Source organism: Camelus ferus, chromosome 6 (assembly GCF_009834535.1).
Source record: "Camelus ferus isolate YT-003-E chromosome 6, BCGSAC_Cfer_1.0, whole genome shotgun sequence".
NCBI classification, from domain to species: Eukaryota; Metazoa; Chordata; class Mammalia; order Artiodactyla; family Camelidae; genus Camelus; species Camelus ferus.
In genome coordinates this window covers 41,323,533-41,349,152 of record NC_045701.1, presented here as the reverse complement: position 1 = coordinate 41,349,152, position 25,620 = coordinate 41,323,533, and the positions used below count along the sequence as shown (strand labels likewise).

At 31.7% G+C, this 25,620-nt stretch overlaps 1 protein-coding gene and 1 non-coding gene across 10 annotated transcripts in view; both read left to right on the top strand.

Moving 5' to 3' along the window:
• The window catches only part of RALGAPA1 (Ral GTPase activating protein catalytic subunit alpha 1), a 204,608-nt gene that overhangs the window by 19,415 nt on the left and 159,573 nt on the right, over positions 1-25,620 (top strand). For all 9 annotated transcript variants that reach the window (XM_032481878.1, XM_032481880.1, XM_032481881.1 and 6 more), the window contains exons 2-5: positions 14,954-15,064; positions 15,605-15,654; positions 18,868-18,925; positions 25,357-25,400. In XM_032481878.1, the coding sequence (XP_032337769.1) occupies positions 14,954-15,064; positions 15,605-15,654; positions 18,868-18,925; positions 25,357-25,400 (263 nt within the window). The remainder of the gene's footprint in view (positions 1-14,953; positions 15,065-15,604; positions 15,655-18,867; positions 18,926-25,356; positions 25,401-25,620) is intronic.
• TRNAT-AGU lies at positions 16,671-16,743 on the top strand. The gene has a single exon. It is a non-coding gene; the product is annotated as a tRNA-Thr (tRNA).

Sequence of the window (25,620 nt, the reverse complement as noted above, 5' to 3'; positions counted from 1 at the left end):
TTGACAGAGTCCAGTTTATTTTTGTTGTTGCTTGTGCTTTTGGTGTCATATCTAAGAAACAATTGGCTAGTCTAAGATCATGTTTTCTTCCAAGAGTTTTATAGTTTTAGCTTTTACATTTGGGCCTTTGGTCCATTTTGAGTTAATTTTTGTATATGGGATGAGGTTGTGATCCCTCTTCATTGTTTTGCATATGGATATTCAGTTGTCACAGCACCGTTTGTTGAAAAGACTGTTTTTCCCCCATTGAGTTGTCTTAATACCCTTGTTGAAAATCATTTGACCATCAGTGTTAGAGTTTGTTTCTGGACTCTTAATTTTATTCCACTCATCTGTATGTTTATCCTTATACCAGCACCACACTGTCTTGATTACTGTAATTTTTAGCAAGTTTAGAAACTAGAAAGTGTCTTTTTCGCCAGCTTTGTTTTTCTTTTTCTTCTCTTTTTAAATTTGAAGTATTATGGTTTTATTTACATCTATTAGTTTCAGGTGTAGAGCCCAATGATTTGATATTTGTATAACTGACATCTGCACCATGTACATAATTACAATCTTTTTCTCTTTTTTGAGAACTTTTAACATCTCTCTTAGCACTTTTCAGATATGCAATACAGTATTAACTGTAGTCACAGTTCGTCATCATTGCTGTATATTACATCCCCCATGACTTATTTTAAAACTGGAAGTTTATGCCTTTTGATACTCTTCTTTTTCAAGATTGTTTTGATTATTCTGGGTCCCTTGTGTTTTAGGATCAACTTGTCAGTTTCTGCAAAGAGCTACTTGGGATTTTGATAGAGGTTGCACTTAATCTTTAGATATATTTCAGGGAATATTGCTTTCTTAACAATATTGAGTCTTCCCACCTATAAACATGGAATGTCTTTGTTTGTTTAGCTCTTTAATCTCTTTTATTGATGTCTTAGAGTTTTGTGTACAAATGTTAACATTTCTTGTGTTAGATTTATTCCCAAATATTTTATTCTTTTTGTAGTATTGTAAATGAGGTTATTTTCTTCATTTCACTTTTGAAGTATTCATTGCTAGTGGATAAAAATTCAGTTAATTTTGTGTGTTCATCTTGTATTCATCAGCCTAGTTGAACTTGTTAGCTCCTACAGATTTTTGTGTGTATGGATTCCTTAGAATTCTTTACATACAAGATCATGTCATTTGTGAATAGAGATGTAATACTTCTTACTTTACAATCTATATGGTTTTATTATTTTCATGGCTAAATTCTTTGGCTAGAACCTCCAGTACACTGTTGAATAAAGTGGCAAAGGGAGATGTCCTTATCTTGTTTATGTTTTTAGGGGTAAAACTAACTAGTCAGTTTAAAGTTAGGTATTGGTTTTGCACAGGTGCCCTTTATCATATTGAGGATATTACTTTCTATTCCTAACTTTTTGAGTGTCTTTATTAAAGGATATTGGGTATTGTTCAGTGCTTTTTCTGTGTCTGTTGAGACTGTCATATGAGTTTTGACCTGTTTGTTAATATTGTGCATTGCATTGATTGATTTTTATCTGTTGAACCAATCTTGCATTCTGAGTTAAATCATGATGTATAGTTCTTTTTTCATATATTGCCATATTCAGTTTTCTTGATTTCATTGAGGATTTTTGTGTCTGTTTTCATAAGGGATATTGGTCTGTAGCTTTCTTTCCTTGTAATGTCTTTGTCTCATTTTGAAATGAGGATAATACTGGCCTCATTGAGTTTAACAGTGTTCTTTCCTCTGTTCTTTGGAAAAGTTTATAGGGTTCACTTATGAAGCCATTTGGGTCTGAGCTTTTCTTTGAGGTCAGTTTTATTTATTACTCAGTCTATCAGTTTTGGTGGTTTATGTCTTTCTAGGAATTTGTCCATTTCATATCAGTAATCTAATGTGCTAGCATATAACTGCCCATGGTACTCTCTTAAGATATTTTCTATTTCTGTAAGATTGGTAGTAATGTCTTCTTTTCCAGTCCAAATTAGTAATGTGAATCTTACCTCTTTATCTTGGATGGTCTAGCCAGAGACTTGTCAATTTTGTTGATCTTTTCAGAGAACTAGTTTTGGTTTCATTGGTTTTGGTATTTTTTTTTCTTTTGTCTATTTTACCTATCTCCAATCTTTTTTTTTCCTTTTATTGAAGTATAGTCAGTTTACAATGTGGTGTCAGTTTCTGATGTACGGCATAATGTTTCAGTCATACGTATACATACATATATTCATTTTCATACTCTTTTTCATTATAGGTTACTACAAGATATTGAATATAGTTCCATGTGCTTACAGTATAAACTTGTTTGTCTATTTTATATATAGTAGTTAGTATCTGCAAATTTCAAACTCCCAATTTATCCACTCTAATCTTTATTACTTCCTTTCTTCCACATGCTTTAGGATTAGCCTGCTGTTGCTCTTTTTTAGTTTTTTAAAGTGGAATATTAGGTTATTGATTCTGAGATCTGCATAAGTATTTAAAGCTATAAATTTACTTTTAAGCACTGTTTTAGCTGAATGCTATATATTTTGGTATGTTCTGTCACTTACATATCAAAGTATTTTTTTCTGGTGGATTCAAATTGCTATCCAGAATCCTTTCATTTCAACCCGATATGTTTATGTTTTTTTAGTAATTTTTATAAAGTAATTTTTAGTAATTTTTATAAAGCAGACCCGCTAGCAACAAATAGTCTTTTTTTTTTTTTTTGGTACCTAGGGATGTCTTAATTTCTGCTTACTTTTTGTAATTTTTAGTAATTTTTATAAAGCAGACCCGCTAGCAACAAATAGTCTTTTTTTTTTTTTTTGGTACCTAGGGATGTCTTAATTTCTGCTTACTTTTTGAAGGGCAGTTTTGCTTCACTGTATATAGAATTCTTGGTTGCCAGATACTTTCTTTAAGCTATTTGACTACAACATCTCAGTGACTTCTGGCCTCTCTGTTCTCTGAATCAGATGTTTTCCTTAGTGATGCTTTCTTTTTAACTGATGTTGCTTCTTTCTTGGTCTTCTCAAGATTCTCAGTCATTGTCTTTTGAGTTTTGTTATGAGGTGTTTAGATATGGGTCTCCGAGTTTATTCTATTTCAAATTTACTGAGTTTCTTTAATGTACAGATACATGTTTTTCATAAAATTTGGAAAATTTTCAGCCATTATTTCTTGAAATCTTCTTGTCTTTTTTCTCTCCTGAGTCGCCTATTATACATGTATTATTGCGTTTGGCAGTGGCCAGTAGGTCTCTGATATTCTTTGTATTTTTGTTCATTTTTGAATTCTGTTCTTCAGACTGGATCTCAACTAACCCATCTTTTGAGGTTGCTTATTTTTTATTTTGCCAGTTCAAATGTGCTGTGAAACTTTTATTGATTTTACGTTTTATTTATTGTACTTTTATACTATTTTCTTTTTTTAAAACATAATTTCTACCTCATTATTGATATTGTCTGTTTGGTGAGATACCATTCTCACACTTTCCCTTAGTTATTTAGACGTAGTTTACTTCACTTTTTGAAACACATTTAAAACAGATAATAGTTTTTGGCCAGTATTCCTAAGGTTTGTGCTTCTTCAGGGATGGTTTCTATTGACTGCTTTTTTCCCTGTACATGAGACAATAACTTTCTTATTTGTGTGTCTTGTAATTTTTGTTGATAACTTGACAGCTTTAAATAGTATAGCAACTCTGTAAACCAGTTTCCCCCTTTCCCCCAGGGTTTCTTGTTATTTCTGTTTGGTGGTGGTGGTGGTGGTGGTGTGTATTTCTTTAATGACTTTCCTGAACTATGTACAGTCTTATTTTCTTTCTCCTCTGTGACCACTGAATTCTTTATTTGTTCAACTTAGTGGTCAGCTAATAACTGAACAGACTTCCTTACAAGCCTGGAGTCAATAAGTCTCCTAGTCTTTGTTAGGGGACGTACTGTCAGTATTCAGCAGTTTACAGTACTGTTTTAGCCTTCACATCCTTTTAGTGTGGTCTCAAGGTCATTGAGTGGTGAAAGATTAGATCTTTTTCAGGCTTTCCTGAACATACTTGCAGCTCATGCACAAGGCCTTCTATATACCCCTTAATATGTCAGAGCTTTTAAAATTTCCCTTTGCATATAGTACATTCCCCAGCTTTTCCTTTTAAGTTGTTTTTGGTTAGTTTTTGTTTTAGCTTTGTTTGCCTCGTCAGTAATTGCTGCCTCAGGCAGTTGTGTTAAATAATTGCCACTGATTGCTTTCCACAGTTGTCTCCAGGGAAAAAGCTGTTGGTTGTATGTACTGTGTGAGCTCTGAGTTAAGTCAAATAAAGGTAAGCTTTGAAAGTGGGATTTTCCAGGGAGCAGCTAAGTAAGTTAAATAATAACAGTTCTCTTAGAGTAAAGCTTTGAAACAGCTACAATCCTATTCTGACTCCTCCAGTGACTGATAGGCTGCTGTTTCTCACTGTGATCCTGGGCTGTTGGTTTTTAATGCTGCCACGGAGATGAGGACAGAAGGATGGGAATTTGGTAAGTTTGAATGACACAAAGCTCACTACTTTTATTGAGATTCATCAGTTTTTCATGAATAAATGCCCCTGATTGATATAAACCTTTGATTAATTTCTAGGTTTCTGAAATTATTGATTTTTACTGTTTTTCTTTTGTTTGGTTGTTTTTATGGAGATTTTCAGAGTTCTTTATTCCACTAACTGTCTGATACTACCTACTTCTAACCTGCTTTTTAAACTATAAATACTTAATGTTTTTAATTATGTTAAAATATTCTTTTGTGAATATTTTTAGTGGCTGCCTATTTATTGGTATGGATGTACTACAGTTTTTTTTTTTTTTTTTTAGTGCCTTATTGTGTAATGAGTAGTGGACAAGATGGTAGGAAGTTAGGGAAGAAAAATAGGGCTTGTATGTCATGGCCTTTATCCTGTTTGCAGTGGGAAACCTCTTTAAGTATTTTAAGCAGGTGAACGATACAGGTAGTTGGACTTAGGGTAAATTATTCTGGTAGCTATTTTTGGAGGATGGATAAAAAGTGGGCTGAAATGGTGTGAGAGTAGGTAGGAGGCTATTCAGGCAAGAGATCATGAGGCACCAAACTAAACTGGCAGGGGGGCATGGAGAGAAAGAAATGTATTGCAGAACTATTTAGTCAAAAAATGAGTGATTTGTTGAGTGGTAGGGGTGGGATGGGGTGGAGGAAGCTGAAAAGAGGAAGATGAATCTGAATTAAATGTCAGGCTTAAGAGTTAGGTGATAGTACCAATCTAGTAAGGGAATACAGAAGCTAGAGAAGATAAGTTCATTTTGGGGGCAAGTTGAGTTTGAAATGCCCATGAAAGATTTAATTGGACAGGTAGTATAAACTTGAATCTCAGGAAAGGGCATTAAGTAGCAGCTATGGATTTGGGAGGTATTTTTATGTAGATAAGAGTTCAAGTTGTATCTGGTGAAGAAGGAAGAGGGCATATTTCTTCTTCTTCTTTTTTTTTTTTTTGATAGACTTTATTTTTTTTTTTTTTTGAGCAGTTTCAGATTTACAGCAGAATTTAGCAGAAAATAGAGAGTTACCACATAGCCCTCCCCACCCACACATATATATTCCCCTACGCTCAACATCCCTCGTCAGTGTGGCATTTTTGGTACAATCAATGAACCAACATGGGCACATTATTATCAGCCAAAGTCCATAGTTTACATTAGGGTTCACTTTTGATGTTGTGCATTCTGTGGATTTTGACAAATGCATAACGACATGTATCCACCACTTTATTATCATAACAGAATAATACCATTGCCCTAAAAATCCCTTGTGCTCCCATGTATTCATTCCTCCCTCCCTCTCCCCAAACGCCTGGAAACCACGATCTTTTTATTGTTTCTGTAGCTCTGCCTTTTCCAGAATGTCATTTGGTTGGAATCGTACAGTTTGTAGCCTTTTCAGACTGGCTTCTTTCGTTTAGTAATAGGTCTTTTAAGTTTCTTCTATGTCTTTCATGGCTTGATAGATCTTTTTTTTTTTTTTTTACTGAACATTTATTTTTTAATTTACATGTATGTACTGTTCATTGTTTCTAAGAATATTTAGAGCTTTAGCTTTTTAAACTTGCATAGTTATCAAAGAAACAAAGCCAACGGACATATTTCTGATAGACACCAGTATTTAAAGGGAGAATATAGAAGAAGAGACATTCATAGTGGAGATGGAAAAAAGCAAACGAGAAAGAGAAAAGAGTGTTCATCCTCTTTTCTGCACACCAAATTTTTAATAGGTCGTTGTTGCTAATATTTTCATAATAATTTTTCTGTATCTTCTTCAGCATTCAGAGTCCTGGTTCAGCCGTAAACTTTAATATCGTAACAACTTGCCTGTCTTGGGAAGTAGCATAGAATAAGGCATACCTTATTCTTAGACCAGCTTCATTCTATTAATTGCTGTTGCAGCTAGTATCTTTGTCTCTTTGAAACTTAGTTTTTAGTTTATTTTTAATTTCCTAATAAGCTAAGTGAAGAGGTAAAACGAAGCTGATAGGACCTGTCTTTTAAAGTTTCTATGAGAATTAATGAAACTGAAAGGAAAATCTCTAGCTCAGTCTTAGAAAACAGTGAATGCTCAGGAAATATTTCTTCTTTTCTCCATATCTTCACACTGTTATCAGAATTCCTTTACTCCTTTATTATTTGTTATGAGGAAAGCAGTTGGTACCAATTTATACTAATATTTGAGTGGTGCTAAACTCCTTACACTGTATGTTGGAATAGTTGGTATCACAAATGAATTTAGTGAAATTTTAGGTGTTGTGATGAAATAAATAGAAGATAATCTGCTAATGTAAAAAGATACTTGAGGGTGGTGTGCATACAACTGGACTAAATTCTCTGAATTCTTGGTAATTTTCACTGTCTACCTGTCCTAAAAGTTTAAACTATCTGCCTCAGCCTCTGTAAGACTGTAGCTTTCAAATAATTCTTTAAAATTATCATTGCTTCAGAATGATTTTTTTTAACATTTTTTATTGAGTTATAGTCATTTTACAATGTTGTGTCAAATTCCAGTGTAGAGCACAATTTTTCAGTTATACATGAACATATATATATTCATTGTCACATTTTTTTCGCTGTGAGCTACCATAAGATCTTGTATATATTTCCTTGTGCTATACAGTATAATCTTGTTTATCTATTCTACATTTTGAAATCCCAGTCTGTCCCTTCCCACCCCCTGCCCCCTTGGCAACCACAAGTTTGTATTCTATGTCTGTGAGTCTGTTTCTGTTTTGTATTTATGCTTTATTTTATTTTATTTTTTTAGGTTCCACATATGAGTGATCTCATGTGGCATTTTTCTTTCTCTTTCTGGCTTACTTCACTTAGAATGACATTCTCCAGGAGCATCCATGTTGCTGCAAATGGCGTTATGTTGTTGGTTTTTATGGCTGAGTAGTATTCCATTGTATAAATATACCACATCTTCTTTATCCAGTCATCTGTTGATGGACGTTTAGGCTATTGTCTTGGCTATTCTAAGTAGTTCTGCTATGAACATTGGGGTGCAGTTGTCATCCTGAAGTAGGCTTCCTTCTGGATATATATTGGCATTGTTTTTTGATGAAAAATTTGATGTCATTTTTATTTTAGTTATGTAACATGTCTTTTTTTTTTTTTTCTTTTGGCTACTTTTAAGATTTCTCACTGGTTTTGAGGAATTTAATTATAATGTGCCTTGGTGAATTTTTCTTTGTGTTTCTTGTTCTTGGGGTTTCTCAAGCTTCAGGCATAGATGAGTTTGTGATTTCCATCAAGTTTGAAAAATTTTGGCCATTACTACTATAAATATTTTTCTGCCCCTCCTCCTTGGGTGTTTTGATTACTCTTATGTTGGGCTGCCTAAAATTATCTCACAGTTCACTTCTGTACTTTTCAATTTTTTTGATTATTTTTTCCCTGTTTCTTTTGGGTAGTTTGTGTTACTTTGCCTTCAAGTTCATTTATCTTTTCTTCTACAACATCAATCTGCTGTTAAATTCATCTAGTACTTTATACTTTGTAGTTTTTATCTATACATAGAAGTTCAATTTGAGTCTTTCTTTTTATAATCTTTCATCAACTTTTTGGATGTACAGAATACATTTAGAATAATTAATTTGATGCCTTTTTCTACTCATTCTAACATCTTTGTTAAAATCTAGTTTAAATCTGATTTAATGATTATTCTCTTCATTATGAATTAGGTTTTCCTGCTTCTTTGCATGCCTGGTAATCTTCAATTATATACCAGACATTGTGAATTTTACCTTATTTGATCCTGGATATTTTGTATACCTATACGTTTTCTTGAGCTCTGTTCAAGTTTGTTTGGAAACAGTTTGATCCTTTTGCATCTTTCTTTTAAGATATGTTAGGTGGCTCTGGGGTAGTGTTCATTCTAGGGCTAATTGCTATGTGAATTATGAGGTTTTCTAATGGCTGCTGAAATTAGGCACTCTTCCTGGCCCCTGTGAATATTTGGGACTGTTACCTCTACTCCTTTCCAGCATTCTCCTCATTTTATATGAGGGTTGGATAGCTTTAGTTATTAAATCTTAATTTTATTTTGTTTTGGTCATAGAGCAATGATATGTGCTAAGTTATTCTTGGTACTTTTTCTCTTTAGTTTGTGTCTTTACTAGTTCAGTTTTTGTGTAAATATCTTATTTTGCATGAAAAGAAGATTTATTCTCTGTTGAACTTAAGAGTTTTATGGATAGAATGTTAATTGTGTTATTGAAATATTGTGTACACTTACTAGTCTTACCTCTGTTAGGTATGAGACAGATGTGTTAAAAAATCTACTACACTATTAGTGTTTGTTTTTCCTTAGAAATCTGTCAGTTTTTACTTTTTATATTTTGAAACTCTTCATGCAAAACTGAAATTAAAGCTTCTTGATAAATAGAACCTGTTGTCAAAATACATTAACCCTTTTTAATTGTAGTAATTCTTACCTTAATGTTTACTTTTTGCCTGTTATTGAGGGATTAATGTTGGTATTTTGGGTTAGCATTTAAATGATATATTTTACTTCATTCCTTCAATCATTGGGGCTAAAAGTATTTTTCTTACTAAACACTTTGTAGCTTGATTTTTGTGTGTGTTTTTAAATCCAGTGTGATTACAGCTGTCTCTTAACTGAAGCACTTACCCATTAACTTTTTTGTAATTACTTGTATATTTATATTTATTTCTATCACTTTATTCATCTTTTTGAGGTGCTTTTCTTTCATTCTTTTTTTTTGTTTTTTTTTTTGTTTTTTGGGGTTTTTTTTGTTTTTTTGGTAACCATTACAAACAGCCAATCCAGGTATGGAACTGAGGTGCTTTTCTTTTACTCATCTGTTAGACTTATAAGCTTTTCTATATTCTTTTTTCCTTTTAATGATTAGAAGTTATACATTTCACTGTTACTCTCTTAGTGGTAACTCACAAAATTTCAAAATCATACTAATATTAAAGTCTAGAGTTTATCACTATTTCTACCATCCTCTTAACAAAATAGTGTCTTAAAATACTCTCTCCAGCATTTGTTTCATCTTTGACATTTATTGTCCATTATTTTACTTCCTCCTTGTTAGTAACCTTTTGCATTAGTACTTTTGTTTCTTTTTAGTTTGTCAGTGCTCATTGAGACTTACCCATGTATTTTCCAGTTCTTAGCTCATCTTTGCTTCTTTCTTTTCACTCTCCCATGTGAGTTTATTTCTCTTCTTTCAGAAATCTTTTTGTAGTTCCTTGAGTAAGAATTTTTGAGTGTTAAGCTCTAAGAATGTTAGAAAATGCCTTTTCTTTATTTTCAAGTTCATGTTATTGAGTAGTACTTCAGCTGAAATAGAATTTTAGATTGACTGTTATTCTCCCTTAGTTCTTTCAGTATAAAATTGCATTGTCTTCCTGCCTCTGTTGGGCCAATGAGAAGTCTGTTGTTAATTTTGATATTCTTATGTATAGGTAACTTTTCTTGGTTTTAATATTTCTGTTTTGTTTTTTGAGATTAGAATGTATCCATGCGTGGACTTATGGTCACGTGCTTGGGACTCAATGTGCCTTTTCAGTCTAAAGATTTATTTATGTATTTCACCAATTTTAGATCTCAGACATTATTTCTTTGAATATTGCTTACATTTTGTCTTTGTTCTTGGAACTTCTCAGGTAATCTCTTACCCTCCTCTTTATATTTTCCATCTTATTCTCCTGTGTTACATTCTGAGTAATAGCATTAGTCTATTTTCCAACCTGCTATTCCTCAGTTTCTTCCCTTTGTCCTTTCTTCTCTTCCTCCCTTTTCTCCATTTCTCCTCCGTTCAGATACCTTTCTTCTTTTTAGAACCTGATGATGCATTATTTATAATTTTTCAGCCTGTTTGTGTGCTTTTATTCCTTCTTTCCTTGTTCTTCTTTCACCTTTCTCTTTTCCTCCTGCTTTTCTCGTTTGCTTTCTTCCTTATTTGTGCTTGACTCCATATTGCTTATATTTTGTACTGCGTATCTGTGTTTCTTTCCCCTTACCCAGTCCCCCTTCCCCTCATCCTTACTTCCTTCCCGTTCCCCTTCTTCCATATTTCCCTTTCAACCCTTCCTTGCCTTTCTCTATCCCACTTTCTCACCATCCTCCTTTCCCTCATGGCCCCTCTTTATCCATCCCACTTCCTCGTTTCCTTCTTACTCTCATTTCTTCACTTCCACTCCTCCCCCACCCTTTTTGAGCTTGTATTATTTATTTTTATTCTACATTTCTGTGTGTTTGCAATAAGAACATATTTTGTGTTACAACAATTCAACATATTGTTGGATCTGTCCTTATTATTATTGGTTGTTCTAAGGCAATAATTTGCATTGTTTTGTACTTATTATTAGAAGCAGATTACTTGTGTTACACTGCACAGATTAGTGTATTATAAATGCAGTCATTTGAGAAAAAGTTCTAAATTTTGATTTTTGTTTTAGTGGATGAGGAAGAAGAATAATGATAACTGCAACATTTGTTAAATTTTTGGTCTTCCAGCTTGGGTTGTGTGATAACCTTTATAAGGAAATATTTAATGCATGTATCTGAAGGTCAGGAAAACTGGCTTCTGAATTTTATAATTTTTAACTATGTATTTGTTGTACAGCTTGAGTGTCTTTGAAATACATAGTAGGAAATAAATACATTGCAATTAGGTTCTTAAAGCTTATTCATAGAAAGATCCTAAGGAGATATCTGAAACTTTATTTGTGGAAACTAAATGAAGTCTGAACTATTTTGCTACTTAAAGTTAGTATTCCCCAAGGTCTTCGAAGCATTCCTAACCCTGAGTCAGTTTTTAAAAATTTCAGAAACTTCAGTCTTAATTTGTGGTTGAAATATCTATTTAATTTTTTTAAGGAAATACTAATTCACAAACATTGCAAATCAAACAAAAGTATTTCTGAAAATGGGGGAAAGTTTTGAACTCTTACACTTTTTTAAGTGTGAACCATCAGTTTAGCACTATGCAAAGCACTTCCCCAGATTAAAATTTTGAAAGAATTTGAAAGATAAAAGAAGCTAAGGCATGCCTTCTGCTCCCAAAGAACATCCAGTGTCTTTAAGACAATATAGTACAGTTGGCCCTCTGTTTTGAGGTGGGCCTCAGATTCAACCTACCTTTGATCAAAAATATTTGGTAAAAAATTCCAAAAAGTTACTGAAAGCAAAACTTGAGTTTGCGGCACACAGGCAACTATTTACATTTATTGGCTATTGTAAGTAATCTAAAGGTGATTTAAAGTGTGTGGAAAGATGTACATGGGTTTTATGCAAGTACTGTATCATTTTATATAAGGGACTGGAGCATCCTCAGATTTTGGTTCTGACGGGTTCCTGGAACCACTACCTGCTGAAACTGAGGGCTGATTGTACTAGCTAATGTGACCAAGTTAGGAGCCGTGTTGACTAAAAGTTATGGAGGCATTCACAAAAAGAGAAAACAGAATGGGTATTTTTTTTGGAAAGGTGTCAGGGTATAATATTGGTAGAAGTTGTTCCATAATCTTTATTTCCGAATATCCTTTTTTATTTATTTATTTTTATTTTATTTTAGTGGGGAGATAAGTAAATTTTTAAAATTTCTTAATCGTTAATAGAGATACTGGGGACCGAACCCAGGACCTCATGCATGCTAGGCACTCACTCTACCATTGAGCTATACCTTCCCCCCCTGAATTTCCTTTCTTTTTTATTTTCCTTTCTTCTGTTATTGTCTTATATAGAGGATTGTTTTTAAATAAGTGAAACTTTATTCTGTGGTAGCCATCTTATTTGTGTTTCTTTCCTTACTTTCCCCCACCATGTAAATTTTGTGAATTGGTGAACAAAAATATTTTTTAAGAGAGTTTTTATTTGCTAACTAGTTCATTAAAATAGATATAGAGTAAAAACAAATTTACTTAATTTTGATTCTTTATTAGCAAGTATGCATTTTATTATTAGAAATATTTTTTTTTTATTAGTAAGTATGTAGTTTCCAGGCTTTGTCTAACATGCTGTATGGGAAGGAAATTGAGAGAGACTGTCCTGGCTTCTAAATTACGTTGCAAAATCTTGAGTTGATTCATGTTTGTTTTTGTTTTGTTTTGATTTTTTGTTTTGCTTTGTTATTGTTCTCCTTTCTCCTTTCCCCTGGGACATTAGTTATATTTGAAACATTAATTTCAATAAAGTGAGAGGTAATTATAGCAGGCCGTTTCATTCCAATTTCATAGTTCTTTGTTATTTCAAACTGATCTGTGGGTAAAATAGAGTATTTCTGTTTATCTCAGTGTATGTGTCTTTATTTTGGTAGTCTCTAAAATATGTTTAACTAGTATTCAGTGACTATTATTCTTATCTTCTTATGGGCAGGTAACAGATAAACTACTAGTATTCTGTTCCTATTTTTCTTGTACATGTATTACACTGGAGGCTGAATAACGTAGAGGTTCAGATCATGGGCACTAAATCTAGGCTGTGGGGTTTAAATCCCTGACTGTTTCTTACTATTACTTAAACTCTCTGTGCCTATTTCCTCACCTATAGAGTAGGGATAATAATTGTATTCATTTCATAGTGTTGCTTTGAGGACTAAAGGAACTAATTTCTATAAAAGACTAGAAGAGTGACTAAAATTTAGGAAACATTGTGTTCGCCATTATTATTTTTTCTAGTCCTGTGAAAGAGTCACACAGATAGTGTTACAGGTAGGAGTAGAATCTAGGTGCTCTAATTCTAGTCAAGATGAAGCAATACTATTTTGTTATGCAGTTTTTTCCAAGATAAAAATTTCCAAGCTACAAGTTGAATACAGTAAAATTAAAATAATTTGTTTTATCTATAATAAGGCACATTTGAGTACATATGTGCTCAGCGCTCTGCTTAGGTTTGGGGAATACTAAGGTAGGCTCACTTTCTATCCTAAAGAAACTATAGACTAATTCTGGAAAAAAAGACAAGGAAACATTTAAAACATAGTTATTTCCAATAAGAAATGCTTCGAGAACCCAAGGGAATAGAGAGGAGCGGGCACCCGACCCTTTTATTTGGAAGGTCAAAACAACAGAGAAACAGTCTTAGAAAATTCCATAGATGATGTATCTTTAAAGAATTATTTTGAATATTCATAGGGTAAGATATAATACACCAAAGAGAGTTTAAAGTAGTATCTATATGTTGTTGCTATTTAACTTTGTTCTGAAGCCTTGCATTCAGGCTTAGAGTATTCCAGGAAGTTAATTGATGCTTACTTTTAAGTTGAGTTCATTAACAATTAGTAGTTTATTCTTCATTTTACTTCCAGGTTTAAAAAATCTTTGGTTTTTTTCCAGTTGCCTTTTTCAAATTTGTTGTTTATTATGAAAGAGACATGCTTTTTAGAAACACATTTGTTTATAAATTTCTTGTTTATTATGAGTCATGCTTCTTATAAACAAATTTGAAATGTAGGAAGTATATAAAATAAAAGTTCTAAATTCCCCCCTTTTATTTTTTCAACTTTCTCATTCCCCCGAAAATAAACCAAACAAAATGCGTTAAGTACACATACACCTACATAGATATCTTGCTTTAAATAATAAATTCCATTTCCCCTAGTTTGCATTTATGACATTTTACCACATGTCAAGGCTACTTTTTTCACCTTATTTTTATCAAAATGCTCTAAGCACTAGCTGAATTGAATTATTTTTCTGCATGCTATCATGTTTTCCTCATTTTGTGTCTTTTTTATTCTGAGAATGTCATTATCATTCAACCTCACCATTTCATGTCCAAAGTCCTTCCTGTCCATAAAGGTCTGTTGAAATAGTGTGTTCTCAGTCTTCTCTCCTTTTCCCACCTTCATTCCTCACTGAGCTTTGAAAGTAATTTTGTGTTTCTAAACTTCCATTATACCTTATCACTTTACTTTCTGCTCTGCATAGTTATGTTTAATTTTGTGTTCCTTGGACTATACTGACAGGTTTTGTGGAGCAGTATTATCTCTGTATCTCTGTTTGAGTTTTGTTATTTCAAGTGCCTATTTGCAAAGCCTATTGTCAGATATCTAAAGTAAATGTATTTTAGAGATAATATATTATTACTCTTATAATTATGTCTTGGGGAGAGTTTGGAGAGGCATAGCTGTGAATTGAAAATAGAACTTTTTTGGTTTGGTTAATGATTTTGAATAAATCTCTCTGAGACATTGTTTTCTTTTAATAAACAAAGATTTATGATAACCTGATTTGACCAGTTTTTAAAATTAAAACTAAAATCTCTAAAAACTAATGTTATGAGAACAAAGATAAAGATATGTACATTTCTCCAGTATTTTAACAGAGTAGAATTTTAGGAGCAGGTCTGACATTTTTGAAGGAAACTTGTCATAATAAATATTTGCTGAACATGATTTAACATACATGTAAGTAATAATCACTAAAAACTTTTTTATTTATTTTTCAGAGAATGCAGAGTCCATCGATCTTAAACAGTTTTTTGATCAACATTTTTCACATATATATTATGTGTTCTTTGAGAATTTTGTTACTATTGAAGCTAGTCTTAAACAGAAAGGTAAGATATTAAAGTCAGTCATGGCTTATGTTAATGTTTCAAGTAATTGTCATAAACATTCAGTTAAAAATAGGCTCTTGGATATTGGAATTTTAGTATTATTTTACTTTTTGTCACACAGCTTGTAGACACCCCTCTCACACTATGGGTTAGTAATACAATCCTCATTATTTTGAGAAGGCCTTTTCTCTTGTCAGGTTTACCTGTTTTCTCACCTTTGCTCTGCCCTAGAGGCATATGTCAGGGTTGAGCAGTCATTTTCATATTTTCATTCTCACAGTTCATTTAGAATTCTCCACAATATATTATGATTTTTTTTTAGACACAAGTATGTAGAAGTTAAATTTAATTGTTGAAAAAGAATAGAGAGAAATGCTGCGATATTGTCTATACATTGAACAGAATATACTTTAAACGTTTTATTAAAGAATCACTGAAAAAAACCTTCAGTGCTTGAAGTTTTTTAAGGTTTTTAAGTGGTTATTAACAGTGAGGACAAAATGATAATGTTTAAAATATTTTTGTGTAAAAATGTTTTAGGTCACAAGTCTCAGAGGGAGGAATTGGATGCTATACTTTTTATTTTTGAGGTAAGTACTTGCCTATGCAAAATTAAGTTTTGCAACATACAAAGAAATATATTGAATATTAACAAACACTGTGAATCTGCCATGCTTTCCGAGAACTGAATCACATTTTTTAACCTAAAAATATACCTGACTTAATTCTTAATTATTTTTTGAGGTTTACATGTATTATTTGTAAGTGGAAATAGAATAATGTTTTTATGTATTTGATACCACAAAATTGATACTGTATTCAATGTGTTTGCAAATAATGAAAATTTTAATTAGTGGGGGATTTATACAAATGGAGAAGTTTTTTGGGGGTGGGAATTAGGTTTACTTATTTATTTATTTTTAGGGGAGGTACTGGGGATTGAACCCAGTACCTTGTGTATGCTAAGCATCCGCTGTACCACTTGAGCTACTCTCCCCCTTGGAAATTTTTTTTTTTAATTCTAAAACACTCTTGAGAGAATAAATTCGTGGAACTGTTATATGCCTAAGGAGTTTATAGTTTCTGTTTTATCTACTTTTCATTAAAAACTTGTATAAAAAAGTTTTAAATGTTTTATAAATTGTTCTATGTTACTTTGGATTGAGGTGGGACAAGTTTTTATTGCTAAATAAACATAGTAACATTTATACTCTGCTAAAATTTCTGGGGGTTTTTGGCACACTGATAAAAATGAGGGACAAACAGACATGCTTTTAAAATGACTCCTTGCTTTTCATTCTGTGTTTCAAATCAAATAGGGATAGGAGTATTCTGATCTTCATTGAGAATTTTAGAGATCTGGAGAAAGCTAGGATTAGACTTTGTGCCTTGAAAGGCATAGTAAAGAATTTGGAAATCAGTTTCTAAAGATTGAACTATTCTATCTATTGCTAGTTAAAGATAATTCACTATTTTGTATTTGGAGTATTTTGATATGGTTTAGAAGAATTTGAACAATTTGATATCTCTCTTAGTTATTGATTTAGTCACAGCTAAAAAGAAGAAAGTTGTTTTTTTTTTTAAGAGTTTCAGATGAAAGTTGGGGGGAGAGTATAGCTCAGTGGTAGAGTTCATGCCTAGTATGCACGAGGTCCTGGGTTCAATCCCCAGTACCTCCACTAAATAAATAAATAAATAAATAAATAAGCCTAAGCCCTCCCACCCCCCCAAAAACAAACAGACAAACAAAAAAATAGACAGAAGTAACTGGTGTTGTTACCTGTTATGCAGTTAATTTTCATTAGTCATTAACTCTGAGGAATTTGCTTATAATTTACCTCCCCAAGTGTTTGCATGAACTGTTTACAGGGGGAATATTAAAACAGGTGTTTTGAGAAAGAATAAAAGCATCCACGGAGAAAGCAAGGTAATATTTCCTGGAAAGTGTTCCTTCAGAGATTCATGTTTGTCCTGTATTAATGAAACTGAGATGGTTGAATAGTTAATAGACACTCTTTTAGGATATTCCCTCTATTAAAAAGTGAATACTTTCCTGTTAGATCATTTGTTACTCATTGAACAGAAATGTTTGTATTTTTTATGAATAACTAAATTGCACTCAGAAAAAAGATGTTAGATACAGGGTTTTCATCTTTTGGAAAAATATTTAATCTGTGTACTGATATCTTTATTTATAATGGGGACAATATCTGACTTCCACCTTGGATACTAATGATGATTTTAAAAAATCAAGAAATTATAAGTAAAATCATTTCCTCTTTCTGGAATAAAAAGCAACATTATGTAATGTTAATATGATGTAAGATTTATATTCTGTTTTCTTCTGTGTAGTTGAGTATGCATGATTTCTTTCATCTTTCCATTAATCATATAAAAAAGATAAACATTGAAATTTACATTTTATAAGGGGTTAAATCTAAAGTATAATTGAATAGTCATAATTTGGGAGTGCTTTTGAGTAGCTCACAAACTTCTTATTTTTCTGTAGTTTTATCTCTTTCCACACCACAATAAGTGTAATTATATACTTGTTGACTAGCTATGGGAGAAATGTAGGAGGACAAAGGTGAAGGAGTTTATGCATCTTATGTGGGAACAGCATCTATGAAGAACTTTATAATTTATTCATCATCCTCTTATATGAGATGGACAAAAGAAGAGCATATCAACAGAAAGACAGAGAGGTGTAAAAACATGCATACCATTCTTTTGTGTAGAATAGTATAAAAGTGCAAGTTTTTTAAATTGGCACATTGAAGTTGAAATCTCTGTTTTTCCACTTTCTAACCTAAGCACATTACTTAATCCATTTTCTCATTTGCCAAATGAAATTAATAAACTCTTCTTTTAGGATGGTTGTGAGGATTAATGAGATACCATTATATAATGTGTCTAGTGTAGTGTTTGGCTCATAAGAACGTTCAGTTAATGGTATTTCTAAATAATAGTAATAGTAAGAGCAGCAATAATTACAAACACAGACAAATGTCATTTAGCAGGTGGACGAGTACTGAGAATGTAGTTCAGTAGCATAATAAGGCAGCTGTTGATTTAGGATAATCTACCTAGCAACAATATGTAAAGGAAAATAAAGACAAAATTTGGAAGTATTATGTATAAAAAATGTTTATTCCCAATTTGTGGAAGCTTGTAGATGTTAGCTTAACTGTAGGGCTCCTAAATTTTTAAATTTTGTTTTCATACTTGTAGCCATCATAATATGTAGGTATCTTTGAGTTCACATGAATTAATTCAGTACAAATATTTGATGTAAGCAAATATTTGTGAAAGGGAAATATTTCCCCTCTCAGATTTATCAGAATAGGAGAAAGGACTACTCAGAGAGAAAAAAAAAAGTCACAGATATTCATATCTGAAAGAATTTAAAACTTACAGTAGTATCCACAATTCAGAAATTCTGAGAATAGTAAATGAGCATTTAAATATATATTAGAGTTAGTATTTAATCACTAAGGAGAAATATACGTACTTTTCACATCATTATGAAAGATACATTTCATTAGTTTCCTGTTCCAAGGCTTTGTTAGCATAGCTTGTTGTTTTCTGGAGTTTTCAAATGCTGATCAGTGTGCCTGCCAGTGCTGAAGTTATGCCAGTACCATCAGGTTAGCTCAAAGACTATTTTGTATTTGTAATACTATCTTTTACATAAGAAACTCTTAAAGGCTTAGTGTAAGCTCTTTGTTTTTGACATTGTTCAAGATGTAGACTTTTTACTTGCTTTTCATACTTTTCTTTGTTTTATTCATATTGACTTTTAGAAAATTTTACAACTTCTTCCAGAAAGAATTCATCAGCGATGGCAGTTTCATAGTATTGGTAAGTAATTTAAAAATACAGTTCACATTTGAAATAAATGATAATATATGAAAATACTCTTTAATGGTTTAGTCATTATTTGAAATGAGTTAATAGTTAATGCTTTAGTAAAAACAAAATAAAGAATACAGAACTATACTTACCAGGAATATGAGATAAAAACCTGCATAAAGGATTTTCAGTCAAAGTGGCATATTAAATCCACCTGTTCATTTTCTCTGAATACATTAGCAATGATGATAAAACTATAAAACCAAAAAAAAAAAAAGCAGACTCAGCATCAAAATAACATTCTGTAAATCAAAAATGAGAAAATGCATACTGCCAAGTAGAGTGGAAGCCATGGGCTCCAGATTTGAAAACAAGCAATGTCAGCTGGCAGTTTCCTCCATTGAAAAAAAATTAAAAAATAAAAAGGAGGGAACTGGAGTTAAGCTTACTGCTTGAATAGCCAAAGTATAGCTTCCCAAATCATGAAATGAAGTTGAAAGAAAAGGAAAAGAAAAAAAAAAAGCATCCTTGCTATGGATTACTGTGAGAGACCAAGTAGGCAGGAGGTGACAGACTTCTGTTACCAGGAGCTAAGCCAAGATGTTGCTGGCTTGGAGTCTTGTTCTTTAACAATCCCAGCATCACCACAGGACTGTCAAGCTCTCATTATAAGACATTTTCCCCCCTCAGATGAAAAAGGAACCTGCAGGTAGGCAATTGCTGGCTTTGGTTCAGTGTCTCAATGATGTCAGGGCTGATTGCTGGTGAGTCTCTTGACCCTTCTCTTGTTAATTTATGGACAGCCACCAGATCTCCATTGTTGAAGTAGAATGTTATAGGACTCCTATTCATTTGTAAAAATTGTATTTTTTCCTTAAAAACCCATCATAGATTTATTTAGGCCCTCCATTTCTTTATCAGTTACAGGAAATGAAATCTTCTCTGAGGCTTAGAAACTATAAGGCATCCCAATTAGCTGTTCCAGAAACAAAAGGAACTCTGGACATAAAGCGCAGATATTGATGCAGGGGCTAAAAAAGACAAAATCCTAAATTGCAGCCTTTTAAAATAAACTTTTTGGATAAAACTCAAGACTAAAAGTGATACTCCTTTAATATATGAATAACTGGCAACTCAACAAGACAAGTTAATTTTTTAAATAGGCAAAATACTTGCATAGATACCACACCAAAGAAGATTATATGAATCACTAATAAGCACATGATATGGTGCTTAATAGAATACTATAATCCAGTTTTTTATTTCATAATCATAAATGTCCTTTAAGATTATGAAGAAACTTTTTTTGAGACATCTGAACTTCTAAAGTTTATTATACCTTCTGAGGAGTGTAGCCTTCAATCTCTTAAACAGCCTTTAGACTATCTGGTTGTCATGATTAATAATATTCCAATAAGTGTCCAACTTCAGAAGATAAATAAGTGGTCATTTTTCTTTGTCACCCAGAAGAATCCTTAAAGTCTGTTTCCTTTCTTTCTTGATTTGTGTTTATAGAAAAATAAATCAGTGACTCGATTTTTTTTAGAGTAGATTTTTTGAGGTATAATTTACTTAGGTAAAAATCATTTAAATAAGTCAGTACTTTTTAGTAGATATTTAAAGTCACTACAGTCCAGTTTTAGAACATTTCCAACACCCTAAAATATTCCTTTGAGCCCATTTATAGTCAGTCACCTTTCCTACCACCATCTGCTTTCTGTCCTCAATAAATTTGTCTTTTTTGGACATTTCATGCAAATGAAATCATAAAATTTGTAGTAGTTTACATCTGGCTGCTTTTAGTTAGCATGATTTTTTGTTATTTGTTAACATCATAGCATATATCAGCATTCCTTTTGTTGCTGTGTGGTATTCTATTTTATGGATATACCATATTATATTTAATCACCAATTAATAGACATTTATATTGTTTCCAGTTTATTATAACTTGTTTATTCTATTTGTTTTAATGTAGATTCCTTTTGATTTTCTATGTATAGGATTATGTTAACTGCAGATTTAGTTTTACTTTTTAATTTCCAATCTGGTACCTTTAATTTCATCTGTTTTTCTTTTTTTTTTTTTTTTTTATTGTTCCTCTAGTACAATATTGAATAAAAGTGGTAAAAGCAGACATCCTTGCATTATTACTGATGTAAGGGAGAAAACATTCAGTTTTTCACCATTATGTATGATGTTAGCTATTTTTATAGAAGCTGTTTATCAAGTTGAAGTAGTTCTCGTCTGTCTTGTTTTGTTGAGAGTTTTTAATAATGCATGGACTTTGTATTTTGTCAGGTGCTTTTTCTGCATCTATTGACATGATCATGGTTAGCATTACTGGTAGTTTTGTCATTTATTCTATTAATATTGTGTACTTCATGAATTGCTTTTCAAATATTAAACCAACTTTGCATCACTGAGATGAATCCCACTTGGTTAGCATTTATAGTCCTTTTAATATATCGCTAAATTCAGTTTGCTAAAGTAATTCATTAAAGATTTTTGCCTCTGTGTTTATGAGAAATATTGAACACAGTAGTGTTCTTCTATGAGGTCTTCATCTGGATTTATTATCAAGATAATAATAGCCCCATACAAAGTTTAGGAAGTATTCCCTCCTTTATTTTCTGAAAGAGTTTGTGAACTATTGGTATTACATCTTTTTAAAGTATTTGGTACAATTCACAAGTAAATCAATTTGTGGTTGGGCTTTTCTTTGTGAGAAGATTTGTAATTGTTACTTTATATTCCTTTTTGAGTCAATTTGGATAATTTATCTTTCTGGGAGTTTGTCTGTTTCATTTAAGCTGTCTAATTTTTTGGTGTGAAGTTGTTCAAGTTACTCTCATAATCTTTTTATTCCTATAGGCTCAGTAGTGATGTCCCCTCTTTCAGTTTTGAATTTGGTAATTTGTGTCCTTTATTTTATTGACTTGTCTAGCTAAGCATTTGTCATCATTGTTGGTCATTTCAAAGAACTAACTTTAGTATTGCTGATTTTCTCTATTGTTTTTCTGCTTTGAATTTCACTGATTTCCATTCTAGACTTTTATATTTTTAGAAATTTTTCTTACTTTGGGTTTAATTTGCTTGTTTATTTTGTATTTTCTTAAGATGAAAGTCTAGGATATTAATTTAATACCTTTCTTCTTTTCTGATATAGACATCCAAGGCAATAAATTTCCCTATAAGCTCATTCCATAAGTTTTAATATGTTGTGTTTTCACTTTCATTCATTAGAAAACATTTTTTAATATCTCTTTTTTTCTTTGATCCATAGCTTTTTTGAGTTTGTATTTTTTTAATTTTCAAATATTTGGAGTTATCAGATTTCTTTCTGTTGTGATTTCTAACTTATAACTTAATTCCTTTGTGGCCAGAAAATACATTTTATATGATTTTAATCTTTTAAAGTATTTTGAGACATTTTGTGGCCCAGAATATAGTCTTTCCTGGAGAATGTTCCAGTGTACTTGAGAATGTGTATTCTGTAGTCATTAAAAATATTAGATTAATTTATGGCAATAAAATGATTACTGAAGAACAAGAAAGAACTTGAATAAATGGAATCTTATGCAGTATTCATGGATGATAGGCTTGATGGTATAAAGGTAACAGTTCTCATGTAGAATTCCTGTAGGGACCTTTCAATATAGCCTGATGAGTTTATTGTAAAATTTATATGGAAAATCAAAGCCAAAGCAACTTGAAAGAATAACAAATGAGAGAGGGAGGATGGTGTTGTTGGATATTACCATACCCAGTAACAAGATGTATTATAAAGTTATAATAATTAAGACAGTATCGTTGGTATAGCAGGGATGGACTAATGGAAAAGGGACATTGAGGCCAGCAAAAGACCTAGGCTTATATATGGAAACTTGTAATATGATTGAGTTTTAATATGTTGCATTTTCACTTTCATTCAGTTGAAAATATTTTTTAATGTCCCTTTTGTTTTCTTTGATTCATAGCTTTTTTGAGTGTTTGTATTTTTTAAATTTTCAAATATTTTGTGTTATCACAGATTTCTCTTGTGATTTCTAACTTAATTCCTTTGTGGAATTTCATTATAAAACCTGAAAGAATAATACAACTGGTTATCCATTTGGGGAGGGAAAATTCTGCTATTGTCACACACAAGTAAATTTATGATGGATTTCAGAACTTAAATGTGAAAACAACATTTGGAAACTTTTTGAAGAGACTGGTTTATCTTTATAACTTTAAGGTAGGGAAGTATTTCTTTAGACATAGTAAGTACACAAAAAGAAAAACATTGGTGAATTGGTTATATTGAAATTTAAAATTACTGTACATCAGATGATACCACCTTCCCAGTCAATAAAAACATAGCTGAGTTGTTTGGGAGAACACTTTTCAAGTTTACAGAACTGACATAGAACTAGTAGTCAGTATGTATAAGGAACTAGCATATTAAAACAAAACAAAATAGCCCAGTTGAAAAATATACAAAAGATGTGACAGACAATTTGCAGAAACTTGAATGATCAAATGAAAAGGTGCTCAGTGTTACTAGGAAACATCAAAATGAAAACATTATTGAGGTGTGTAACACTCAAGACTGGTGAATATTAGAGCATCTGCCAGTGTTTTGTGTTGCCAAAATGTGTTCTCACAGCAATCACACGCACTGTTAGTATTAGTTCTAATTTTCTCAACTACTTTGGAGAGAATTTCCCAATACTTAATTAAGTTAAAACTGAGTAATTTAATTCCTATTTATATATCCTGGGGAAACTCACATGCATATGGGGAATCACAGACACGAGCCCTTTATTATAATATTCTGAGGAATAGCAAAAATTTGAAAACAAACCAAATGTCCTAATATAAAGAAGATGAATTAATGGAACAATATACAGCAGTTAAAGTGAATTAACTAGATACACACTACTTTGTATAAAATGGATAAAAAACAAAAACTGACTGTATTGCACAGGGAGCTATATTCAGTGTCTTGTAATAATCCATAATGGAAAAGAATCTGAAAAAGAATATACATCTGTGTATATATATGTATAGCTGAATCACCTTGCTGTATGCTTGAAACTAATACAATATTGTAAATCAACTATACTTCAATTAAAAAAATTAAATGTGAAAAAAATGAACTAGCTAGAGCTACACAGGTCATTATAGTTAAATTTCAGAAGCTAATGTTGAAATGGAGCTTCTGAAATGACTTGTATGATACCATGTATAATGTTTTGGTATTTTTATTTTTGCTATTAATTGAATTCCAAACTTACTCAGATTTTATTAGTTTTCCACTTATTTTTTTTCCATTCCAGTATTCAACCCATGATATTATATTGCAATTAGCATATATAGATTTTTTTTAGGACAGCTGATTAAGGACTGGGCTTTACATAGTATTGTTTTGAGAGATTGAATTTGCTCAAACACAAGGAAGAGAATTGCAGCTAAATCAACATAGTCAGTTGAAATATTAAAGCTTAAGTTTTTGTATGACAAAACATGCAAATAAAGTCATAGACTTGATCATTATATATATAAAATATATAAGTATATCTTATAATCTTGATGTTACTAGAAAGAATAAAAATGCAGTATTAGAACAAATAGCTATGGAAGAAATTCTTGTTACTGGTATAAGTTTTAAACATAGAAACCATTTCTAAATATTTTATGGATTTCTAAATAAGTAGTAGTAATATAAAATGTTTTTGGAAATAATTAATACCAAAATTTGGATTATGGTTTCCTATGGGGAGACAAGGAGGAAAATGATTTGGTATGGGTTTAAAGGTGGCTTTAATGATACTTGTACTATTATGTAAAAAACAGATAATGTAAATAAATGAATATTTGAAATTATAAGAAACATGGGACTGTGTTTAGATTTGTTCAGACCAGATGGTGGACCTCTGGATGTCTGTGGATATTATTTCATTTTTTTGTAGATTTGAAATAGTGTATAATTCAAAAGAAAAAGGAATATTAAAGATGGTTTTGAATATTTTGAAATAATAAGCACAATGGAAATTTTTTTAGGAAATACTAAAGTTACAGATGCTCACATGATTAACTAAATGGAAATTTTCTACAGTGGTTTTTATTTGTATTAGTGATGGGGAAAGTATTTAAGGATATTCTTAGTCTAAGTAAGAGATTAAATATATAGATTGTTGTCTTAAATTCAATTTTGGGTTTAGGGTTTGTTTTGATAGGATAAATCATGTTTAACTGCAATAAACCATGTGTTGAAAAGGTGACTTTTTATGTGCCCTTCTGGTTCCAAGATTGTGGCCAGAGGGATATTAAGGTCACCAAGAATAACTTGGAGGTTGCCAAGGACTTGTTTTAAAGTGTTTTCAAGTCTGACCGAGAACTCTGACATTTAGAAACAAATAAGTAGATATGAATGTTTAAAATCATGTTTTCTTTTCAGGATTGATTTTAAAGAAACTACTACACACAGGAAACTCCTTGAAGGTATAATATAATTATATATTTTTTCTATGACTTTTAAAAAACTGAGTAAAGCATACAGGCAGCTTGTTCACTTTCTTCATCAACTTTTTCCTAAAGAATTTTGAATTATCTTCACTTCCCTTAATTGAAGTGAATTCACTTAAAATCTAGCAACATACTCAGTATTTATGAGGTTGACCAGGCTATTGAAAAACTAGTTCTTTTACTGCTGCATTGACTC